General features: G+C 49.2%; 1 protein-coding gene across 1 annotated transcript; it reads left to right on the forward strand.

Moving 5' to 3' along the window:
* Window positions 1-6,289: 6,289 nt before the first annotated feature.
* Window positions 6,290-6,990, forward strand: LOC109784190 (protein TIFY 11e-like). The gene has a single exon (XM_020342788.4). The coding sequence runs from the start codon at window positions 6,435-6,437 to the stop codon at window positions 6,876-6,878; it is 444 nt and encodes a 147-aa protein (XP_020198377.1). The 5' UTR covers window positions 6,290-6,434; the 3' UTR covers window positions 6,879-6,990.
* Window positions 6,991-11,591: the final 4,601 nt, after the last annotated feature.

Below are 11,591 nucleotides of genomic sequence, written 5' to 3' on the forward strand. Positions count from 1 at the left end.
TCTGCAAAACATAAAATAGGCAAACGTGAGTACAAATGTACCCAGCAAGACTTACATCAGAACTAGCTACATATGCATCGGTATCAACAAAGGGGGGTGGTGGAGTTTGACTGCAGCAAGCCAGCTTTGACTCGGTGGCTATCCTAAACTATGACTGCAAGTAACTCTTTGAGGTGGCGCACACGAGTCCACATTATCACCATATCAATACTCCACTATGGATCCGCTCCCGTCTCCCTACGAGAACGCCATCCATAGCACTCACGCTTATCTTGCGCATTTTAGAGTATCCACTTTCACTTGTCTATGAACTGTTATAGGCAACCCAGAAGTCCATTTCCGCGGACACGGCTATTCGAATAGATGATGTTAACCCTGCAGGGGTGTACTTCGACACACACACTCTCACCACTTACCGCCGTTTACACGACATGTACTCGGCAACCTTCAAGCGGAAGCCCGGCGAGGGTGTCGGCCACAGCCTACCTAAACACTCAAGTCTCTAGTCCAGGTTTATCGCCTATTCAGGTTCCATCCGCAGGGAGTCCGGCCGAGGTTTCCACATACGGCCCCGAACGATGTGTGCGGGGTTCCGAGACACCAAACGGGTGCCCGGCATGCCCGGCCACGTGCCTACCGCATCACAGCCCACCCCTCTGGTCAGCGCTGCCCACGGCCTCCAGCATACCACAAACACCAGAAACTACTTGCAACTCCTGGACAGAGGACAAGGGTGATTAAGAAGCCGAGAGGGTCCATTGGTTTCGGGCCCAATGCGTGGTAGTAACTGTATCATGGATCACAAACACAGAACTCAGTTCCTGAGGACGGCTGCAATGAGACAACCCACCATGTACTCCTACATGGCCTCTCACCGCTACCTTTACCAAAACGTGTTCACACACTTAGCTCACACACAGTAGGACATGTTCATCACCATTCCAACTCATCCCCGATGAATCAGACCTGACACAACTCTAAGCAATAGCAGGCATGGCAAACAAGCATGAATGAGTAGGCACACCAGGGCTCAAACAACTCCTACTCATGCTAGTGGGTTTCATCTATTTACTGTGGCAATGACAGGTCATGCAGAGGATAAGGGGTTCAACTACCGCAGCAAGTAACAGATGAATCGTTGTTGTCCTAATGAAGTAAAAGAGAGCAGGAGCGAGAGAGAGTGGGTTTGTATCGGAATGGACAAGGGGGTTTTGCTTGCCTGGCACTTCTGAAGATATTATAGTTCTTCATCGGTGTCATCGATCACGTCATCGGAGCATCGGCTACTGAGAGGGAACGGTTACCGGCAAACAGAGAAGGACACAATCAATGCAATGCGACAATATGGTGCATGGTCATGACATGTCAAGAATGTTATGATTTACACTAATGCATCTAGCAACAGTTTAAATGAGGTCCATCTGAACTAAGGGTTCATATGCAAACTCCATATTTAGCATTTATAATGTCATTATCATGTTTTCACCTATACAGCAGGTATAACTTAGTTTGACATGCATGAAAATGATACAGATGGATAGATTGTATTTTTCTGATCATTTTTCATATATAAATTATTTCATTCTCAGCTACGGTTGATTTTATATGATTTTTAGAAGTTTATACTATTTTCTGGAATTTTCTGAATAACAATAAATCCAGAAAATGATTTATTGCGTCAGCACTGCGTCACTGTGACGTCAGCTGGTCAACAGCGCCTAACCAGAGTCAAACCTGACAGGTGTGGCCCATATGTCAGTGACACAGGGGCTAAACGCGGTCAAACCCAATGCTGACTGGGTTTGACCCTGCGATAGGCCCGCTGTCAGTGGCTGTTAGGGTGATTAGCTGGTTGGGTTAGCGCCTAATGACGTCCACGTCATCGGTCGCCGGAGTTCAGCCGGCGGCGACCACAGAACACGGCGGGGCACGCCGGACTTGCGCTAGAGGCGTCGGCTTGGCACGCTGAGGGCACCAGGGGATAGCCCTTGATCTTGCGCATCCAAAGGACCAAGTGAGAGGTCGCGGGGTCACCGGAATTCATGCCGGCGACGAGCTTTGGTGGCGGTGGTGTTCGGTGGTGCACGGGCGCGTCGCTACGGTGTATCAGTGAGCAAATGGAGGGGCTGGGCAGCACCTGCTAGGCACGGGGAGCACTAAGAGCAGCGCGATGAGGCCAGGGGAGCACGGAGGCTATGCGTGCAGCGGCAATGGCGGACGGCGGCTTCGGTGCTCGTGGTGAATGGTGCTACGACAACCAAACGGGGATAGGGTTAGGGGGAATGACCCGGGGCTCACCGCGGTCACGAAGAGCTTCTCGGCGAGCTCGGGGAGGCACGGACGGCGTCGAATCGACGGTGGGGTTGCCGATGGCCGAAGCTCGAAGACGATGACGGTGCAGTCGTTGCAGGGCGTCCGGAGTGGCTTATTTAGGTGGAGAGGCGTAGCGCGAGGTGGCGGAGCTGCTGGGCATCCTAGCTAGGCGAGGGGGGCTCGGTGGCCACGGCAACGGCGAGCGGCGTCGACGAGCTCCACTCGGGCAGAGAGGAAGAGGGAGCAGAGGAGGGGGAAGAGGTCGGGAGAGAGAGCAGCGAGTGAGGGAGAGAAGCGAGGGGCTGCGGGGCGTCTCCAGACGCGTCGGGGGCGCCTCGGTGGCAAGCAGGAGGTGGCCGCGTTCGCACGCGCGCGCTCCACGCTTCCCCTCTGCCTACTGGCAGGAGGAGGAAGACGGCTCTGCCCTCGGTGGGCTAGGCCGCTACAGTGGTGGGCTGGCCCCTCTGGTGGCTGCACAGGTGAGGCCAGGTAAGCTCTCCCTCTCTTCTGTTTTCTAATTTGTTTTTGTTTTCTAATTATTTGCCTCTGTTTTGAGCTTAGGAAAAATACCAAGGCATTTCCTAAAATCCTGAAAATATTCATGGACACTTGCTGAATTATTTCAGTGGCCCAAAAATAGTTCCAACATTATTTGAACATTTAAATTATTTATAGCATTTAAATGCCCAAAAGTCAAATACAATAAGATTTAATTCAAAAAGCCAGGATGGCCTAGAAATAGGTGCATCATTTTTGGCAGAGGTTTTCACCTTTAACAAAAATCATGAACTTTTCTAAAGGGCATTTGGGTTCATTGAAAATATTGTTTATTTGAACCTAGTTGAATGCATTTGGTGCTAGGGTTTCAACATCCCCATTTCAAGTTTCTTTGAAAATTAAACATGATGACATGAGGAACAAGCAAAGTCAAACAAGGGCTGATTTGGGGCTGTGACATTTGGAACCGTAGGTCTATGGTAAACTACCCACACATCATCGGAAGGGCAGCAAGGTTGATGTAAAGCCCCTCCGTGATCAATCCCCCCTGCGGCAGAATGTCGGGGAAGGCCTCCAGATGGGATCTTACGAGAACAGGAACTTGCGGCGGTGGAAAAAGTATTTCGGGTGGCTCTCTGATGTAAGGAGAATATTTGAGTATTTATAGAGGCGGAATTAGGTGAAGAGGTTTCATGAGAGGCCCACAAGCCTAGGGGCGCCCCCCTGGGGCACTCCTCCCGAGCTTGTCACTCCCTCATGGCTTGTCAGGTTTTCTTCCGAACCTTCTAGCGTCTCTTTTGGTCCAAAAAATTAATCCAAAGGTTTTTCTCCATTTGGACTCTGTTTGATATTAATTTCCTGAAAAGCCAAAAATAAGCAAACGAAACTGCAACTGGCACTGGGCACTAGGTTAATAGGTTAGTCCTAAAAAATGATATATAATTGCATAATAAACATCCAGGATTGATATTGTAATAGTATGGAACAATAAAAATTATAGATAGTTGAAGACGCATCAGTCACTGAGCTGCATTTTGTCTCAATGATTAAAGGTAGATCAGTACCCAACACCGCTTTCCGCAATCCTTCTAGGCAAGCAATGGCTTCCGCACAGTCTGCTCCATTGTACCGTGGTATATAATCCCAAGCAGATATAATAATTTTCCGATCATGATCTTGAACCACAGCGCCCCATGCTCCACCACTGCTTTCCTCCAAGAAAGTTCCACCAACATTGACCTTGGCCTAACCAATACCAGTTTTTTGCCATAATTTTCCCTTTGTATTATCATGTTGTTTCAAGTTTGGTAATTTAACCATAGACTTTTCCCTTTTCGATCTATCTTAGAATTTCCGCCTGCAATCATGCAAAGGTTTACAAGGTAGTTTTGTAGCAGAACGATAATATTTTTGCTTTACCTTTTGCGGAGATAGCAGCATTTCTATGATGCCAAACACACCACTAGAGTAGTATAAATTTTTGTCTTAGATATTCGCTCACTTTATCTAGCAGGACCAAGACCCAATCCCTTTTGGTGTAGTTTATTTCATGCTCAGGGTGAAGATTCCACACATCCTTCAACTCATGCGAAAGGACCCATGAAAACGTGCATCCATTTGCCACATGGAAGCCCGTTTCATCATCAACACTACATACATTACAAATCGAGTGAGACCTGGGATGCGTCAAAATCTGTTAGTTTGAACCGTCGGGGATTTAGTTGCTAGTCTCCATGTAAAAATACACACTTTTCTGGGGAACATTTGTTTTTTAAATATTATTCCAAATACTATAATCCCCTGAGATATTGTGGCTGGACCCAATCATCTCAGAATAATTTTCGTCCATGGCTAGCCGGTATGCGCTGCGAATAGTAAAAAATTCGTTCTTTTCTAGCTGCCAAGCAATATAATCCTCTTCATCATAATTTGAGAATCGGATACTCAAAATATTATTTACGTCTTGGTGTGTAAATATGCGCCTGATACTATCTTCCTTCCAAAAATGATTCTCTTGGTCGATGAGGTCCGCTACCTGACGAGTTCGAGAGTTTGTCGGATTTGTGTTTATTTTCATATTTCCTCTCGGGATCCAATTGTCTCTCCAAATGCGAACTCCATTTTCATTGCAAATGCGCCAAATACATCGTTTTTAAGGTGTTTCAAACCATGCATGATGCCCTGCCAACCTGGTGATGTGTTATGAATGAATGTTGTGTCTAGCAGATCAGCCGCATGATAGTATTTTGCCTTAAGTATTCTCGCGCACAAACTGTCGGGATATGCAATAAGCCGACAAGCTTGGCTAGAAAGGAGAGCCTCGTTAGAAACTTTAAGGGTTTTGAATCCCATATGCCCCTGGCTTTTTCGCTTCGTAAGTTTCTCCCAACTAGATCCGTGGATATCTCGGCGAATCTCCCCGCCAAAAGTCTCTGGTCATGTGCATGAGCTCCTCACAAAGGGTTGTTGAAAACTTAAAAACACTCATTGCAAAGATGGGGATCGCCTGAACCACAGATTTAACTAGTGTCTCCTTGGCTCCACTGAAAGAATATGTTTTAGTCCAATCATTCATCATCTTCCTTACTTTATCTTGTGTTGGCTTGAATTTACCCATTGCCATGCGTCCTTCTGGAATAGGCAAACACATGTATTTCTCTTCAAAACTCACCGTCACTGCATTCAGAATATTTATTACATCCTGCCCATCCTCTTGTGAGCATTTGTTTCCAAGGAGCAGATAATTAGACTGATTAGCTGTCCAGTGGCTCTCTCATAGTACTACCTCCATTCCTTTATATAAGGTGTAATATTTTCGGCACGGTGATCAAGGCACATAATTATACGCAATTTATGACAAAATTACACTTGTCTAATTCGTTGATTAGTGGGAAGTAAATCATTTAGGCTAGGAAAGGAAGAGATACACGTAATCGGGAGAGAGATAGTTTCTCTTTTTTCTCTACAAGGAGAGATACATGCAATCAGGTGAGAGATTTTTTTTGGAGGACAAAGATTAAAATTACGAAGAATTAGAACAAGTGCACCTAATAAAAAGGAACGGAGGGAGTAGTTGTTAAAAATGTGCTTCATCTTATTGGCTTGATCACTGTTTGCTTTATTTATGTCCTTGTACTGTAGTTTGACGCTGTTTTAGTTCATACTCTAGTTAGCAGAGGGGCCTCGGCCTCTTGTGTCGATGATCGCTGCACCGGAGTCGGCAGCAGGAAAAGGATCCACTTCATCAATTTCTAATCTGTCTGCCAGCCGCCTGCCGCCGAATTAACAACTCAACGTGCTGCTCAAAAAAAAAAAAACGTGCTGCACGAGGGCAGCATACCATCCACCACGTTGAAATTATCGTGCTCTCGACCAGCACGTGTTCTTCGTGCCACAGGCGACCAGAAAGAAAGAAACAGCCCGCGTCCCCCCATTTGACAGCAACAGCCCACAGGACGAGCGATTCCTATAAATCAAACCCATCTCACCACCCCCTAATCCATCAGTTTTATCATTATCATTCCTGCAACTAACACCCTATCAACTAGCAGAGGCACTGCGAGCTCGCCAGGCTTCCAGAGCGTACAGGGCGACCGATCGATCGATCGACCGACCGGCAAGCAATGGCGGCGACAGGGAGCGCTAAGGGTCTACGGTTCGCTGCAGCGTGCGGTGTCCTCAGCCGCTGCATCAAGGCGGCGGAGGCGCGGCCGGCGGCCACGGTGGTCCTCCCTCTCATGCCCGGGGCGGAAGTGCCCGCGCAAGACGACCACGAGGCGGGTCCTGCGCCGGCGAACGCGCAGATGACCATCTTCTACGGCGGGCAGGTGCTGGTGCTGGACGAGGTCCCGGCTGACAGGGCGGCCGAGCTGCTCCGTGTCGCTGCTGTCTCAGGCACACCGCGAGCGAGCTGCGAGGCGGCGGATGGCGACCTGCCCATGGCGAGGAAGGCGTCGCTGCAGCGGTTCATGAAGAAGCGCAAGGGAAGGCTCGCCGCGCGCGCCGTCCCCTACAGCCGCCCCGACGGCGACGCGTTCTCCTCTAACCGTCTCACGCTTACGCTCTAGTTCGTGTCCATGCGTACTCTAGAGTAGCTTGAGACCTGAGTAATTTATACGGTTGATGTGTGTCTTTGCTCTGAATTATGATCAAATTATTGCTCTGAATTATGATAAGAAATTCCGGCTATTCTTGTTTTGACAAACTGATCATGCCGAATTGGCGAGGTGTCAAATCATACATCATGTGCGGTCGACGTCGCCCGGAATCTCTTCGAGGACGCGTTGCCGGCGAGCGTGTGCGCTGCTTGAGGCGGCAACGCTGCCCGCGTCCACCGACGCCTCCGAGAGCTTCTCTCGCCGGCTAGCCCCGACACCACCACCGACGAGCCTGGCGAGCTCGACTTTGACGCGCCCGCCTTGCATACATGGGCCCCCACGCCCCCGCCCCCGCCGCACACGCCACCAGGGGCCTGCTAACTCACCGTTGCGACGCGGCCTGCGCTACCTCGCCGTGGTCGTCGCCAGCCGTATGCAATGTGCGTGTGCGCTTGCTTGGTGTGTGACGTCGCCGGTCGTCGTCACCCTTGTGCTGTGCTCCCGCCATGGCACGCGCTTCAGCTCCCGTGTTCTGTTGCTCCTCGGTGGCAGCAGGCCAGGACGGGCCTGGATCGAGCGGGCGCCTGGCACGTGTGTGTGGTGAGCCTGCGCTGTGCGTGGTGCGCATGTGTGTTTACGTGGTCAAAGTAGTGTGCCGTGTGATGTGCGTCCGTGCATGTGTGCGTGCTGATGTTCGTGCGCGGTGCGCCCTGCTTGTGGTACGGCCGGGCGATGTGCGCACGTTGCGCGTGGTGGCGGTAGCCATTCCCCCGACCCGCTCCCAGAGTTTGTCACCAGACTCCACGCGCGCACAAGCTGTTCCAGGAATCCAGGACGAAAACGCAGTCGCCGTCCCATCGACGACGACTCCCGCCGACGTGCGTTCGCCTCAAACGGCCAAATGCCTTCTTCAGTTTTGACGTCTTCTTCCCCAACTGCCCCACAAATCACCCATCGAACCGCCAACCACCACCGCGCGCGGCCGGCAGCGCTCCCGCGCCAGCCTCGTCGCCCCACCCTCCCTTCACCACCGCCAACCGCCGTGCTTGACTGGCCCCTCAGCCATCCCTTTAAACCAACTAATAACCAGATTTTTCCAGCGAGCCCTGCACCGCCCACCCCCGATCCGTCAAGTTTCTTACTCGCCGGCTGCCGCCGACTGCGGCTCGTTCTTGGGCGAGGCCTTGTCGGCAACCCCGGGCCTCGCTTCGCTCGCCCGAGCACTGCCGTCTGTGGCCTCGGTACTGTGCGTCGTCGCCTCCTTCCTTCTCAACCGAAATCGAATGACCCTGATTTTATTTTCAAGCGACTTAGAGCATCTACAACCAAGTTGCTCAAAAGCTCCCTATACGTCCGAGAGGACAGCCCGGGCAGTGACCTCATAAAATCTTGATCCGGGGGCGACTAGAGTGAGATCATAGGATCCAACATCCTGGGCCATTGGATGTACTTCATGTGGTACAGATTGGTTGAGGTGGGATTCCAGCCACTTTGTACGTACATTTTCAAGAAAACCCCCTAGAAAGAGAGGCTCTTATGAAAACAAGTCCTTCCCCTAGCCTGACCACCCAATCACAATGCCATGGCTGTACCAGCCAAATGAAATACATAAATAGAAGCTTATATTAGAACAGACGTGCCAGTAGATTTTCAACCAATATTTCAACTCCTTATTCAGTAACATGTGAGCCGACAGTAAAAATGGAACTAGAACAATCATTTTAGACAAATATAGTAGATTTTGAACCAGTATTTCATCTCATTACACAGTACATGTGAGCCAACAGCAGGAATTGTACCAGTGACAACCATTTCGGACAAATATTTTCATATTTTCTTCGGACAAATGCTGGCCTCATGTAGCACAACTTCCTTGTATTTGCTACATTTGTGTGGCGTCCGTAGAACAACCCCAAATTTCTTATTCGGACTTGTCTTCTTTTCATTTTCTCTATGGTCCTTAATTCTCAAGCATATACATCTTGCTAGGAGACACTAGCTCGTAGTTGTGGTGTTCAACCATTGAAGTTATCTTATATTTTTCATCACTGTCCCGAGCATCATCACATCCACACTGAGTTACTTTCACCTTGTGTGTTTTATTATAAGGATTTGTATTCATGCAGTTAACCATATAAGTACCTTCCATAGACCAGTATCCCTCCCTTGCACATAAGAAACACTTCACCAAATTAGATTGTTCATCAAATTTCATGCCTACTGTTGGTTTGAGTGTCTCGTCACACACGGGTTTATAGAATGAACCCTGCAAATGGATAAACCACTGTCATTTATTAAATAAATGGAGCCTTCACAATTGGGAGATCGATCATGTTGTAAGTTTTGTGTATTTAACACATCAAACGATTTTAAACATTTGCACTCGTGGTCTTGAGGTACTATATGATATGTTTCTTCAGTTTCAGAAAACAATTGTATGGCATAGTAAGTGCCCATGTGAGAGGACAATGTTTGTATGACATATTAAGTGCCCATGTCAGAAGTAAACATAGACAAATCAAAACAACTATGATAAATTTGGGGTGTACATTACGATATCTTGCATTCTGATGCTGAGGTAGCCTGGCTTTAAGTGGTACAATCACCAAAAAAAACTTGAACAACTTGTTCATATAAATTTTGCCAAAAGAAAAAAACATTCGGCATTATACTTACATCTAGAGAAAAGCACTATCTCTTCTTGGGTGTAAAGAATTCATCAAAACAGAGCATATTGGAATTAATCTCCAAAATAGAGCTAGCATCTTGATGCCAAACAATTGCATGTCTAATTTGGCAATGGTGAGGTAGTGCTAGTTTCCTCCATTTGGAAGAACAATATTGATGTAAGTCTCACTAGCATCAACAAAAAATTAAAATCCAATTCGCTTCTCTTCTCTGCTTTTCTATAAAAAAATCAAAATGTGGCACATATCAAGAACTAGATCCAGCGCCAAGGCATTGCAAATTCCTGGACTAACACGAGTGCTTCCCAGATTGAAGGATGGCCGAGTATTAACATGCATGAATTGATTGCATTAAGAACTGCAAGTACCAGAATGAGATGGAAATATCTTGATACAACACGTTGTTGGAAGTTAATACTCGGTGCATACCACAATGAGATCCAAAATTGGAGAATCAACCAAAACAAAAACTCCAGTACAAGCACTTTGTAACGTGGGTGGATCCGAACATACAATACTAATTTTCTGTGGAAACAAATTATATTTACTACTTAACTGTGTGTCCTTTGAAGTATTGAATAGAATGTTCTGGTCCTGACGAGCCTCCATTGTCTGTTGCTGGGTTCCCAATATCACCACGAGAAGTCGAGAATGAACATGGAATGGTGTAGTATGCTCCTGTACTCATGGTCAATAAATGGGGAGACGAAGTGGGGAACGATTTCATGGTCTAGGGTTAGAGCTGGATGGAACAAGGTCGCTGCGGTCGACGAGGGGATTTGGTGGCCCAAAATTAGAGACGGGGAAGAGCTTGCTGGCCAAGGCCACCGCTGTCTACAGGAGGGTATTTCCTGGTCCGGCGTGAGGACGGGAAAGAGCTGTCTGAGCAACGGCGCCGTCGCTGAGATGGTTTCGCGAACGAAGAAGAGGTGGCTGGAACGAGAACCTACTGTTGGAGGGGTTTTTCTTCAAAGTACGTTATGTGCAGGGTGTAAGTATCAAAATGTGCCTACAGGGTGGTTGGAATTCCACCTCAACAAATCTGTACCACATAAATAACATCCAAGGGCCCAGGACACTGGATCGTATGATCGCACATGAACCCCAGATCTCATTCGAGTCCTGCCCTCTTGATCCAGCCGCATCCCTCATACCGGCCCTATATGTCCGGGCTGACTGACACCCCTTATATCCAGTGCATATCTAGGATGGATATGGTGAGACCCAAACGCGCCTGGCCGCGTTCACCACATCGGATCCGGCCCACGCTGGCTCACCCTGACCCCACATATATTCATCCCTATCTGCATCGTAGACGAAACCCTAGCCACTCCACTCCAATCCTCTCCAGTCCACTCCGTCCCCAAATTTAGTTCTGGCGATCCCCGGTTTGGCGGGCAGGGATCCGACTCCGAGATCTCCGAATCCATCGACTCGGACCTCGCCCCATGCGAGGACGAGGAGTAGATGGCCGCCCACACGGCTCTCCACCGCTCCCGGGATGAGTGCGCCCGAGCACGGTCGGACTCAATTCGGCGGGAACTATTGCGCCTGCACAAATGGAGCTTGGATCCGCCGGTGTTGGTGGCTCGAGGCGCGTGACCGTGAATCGCCGGACACGGAACACAGTCTGGCGCCGCAACCTCGGGGTGGCGGCGCAACACCATCGGTGGCGCGTCGTCCCCATGGCGTTGGGCTCCGAGTCGGAGGTAAATGCCGACATGCCTTACGGCCCCATCCGCTGCGGACGCGAGGCCCGCCAGACGTGTGAGGAAGAGGGCGCGGGAGGCCGTTGCAGCCCTCTAAACCGAGGCCGCTGTCGGTGTCAAAACCAGCGGATCTCGGGTAGGGGGTCCCGAACCGTGCGTCTAAGGTCGATGGTAACAAGAGACAGGGGACACGATGTTTGCCCAGGTTCGGGCCCTCTTGATGCAGGTAATACCTTACTTCCTGCTTGATTGATCTTGATGAATATGAGGATTACAAGAGTTGAGCT

The sequence above is a fragment of the Aegilops tauschii genome, chromosome 7 (genome assembly GCF_002575655.3).
Source record: "Aegilops tauschii subsp. strangulata cultivar AL8/78 chromosome 7, Aet v6.0, whole genome shotgun sequence".
Classification (NCBI taxonomy): Eukaryota; Viridiplantae; Streptophyta; class Magnoliopsida; order Poales; family Poaceae; genus Aegilops; species Aegilops tauschii.

Bases quoted from the DNA above. Each gene is read 5' to 3' on its own strand.
- LOC109784190 (XM_020342788.4), top strand. From the start codon at position 6,435: ATGGCGGCGACAGGGAGCGCTAAGGGTCTACGGTTCGCTGCAGCGTGC.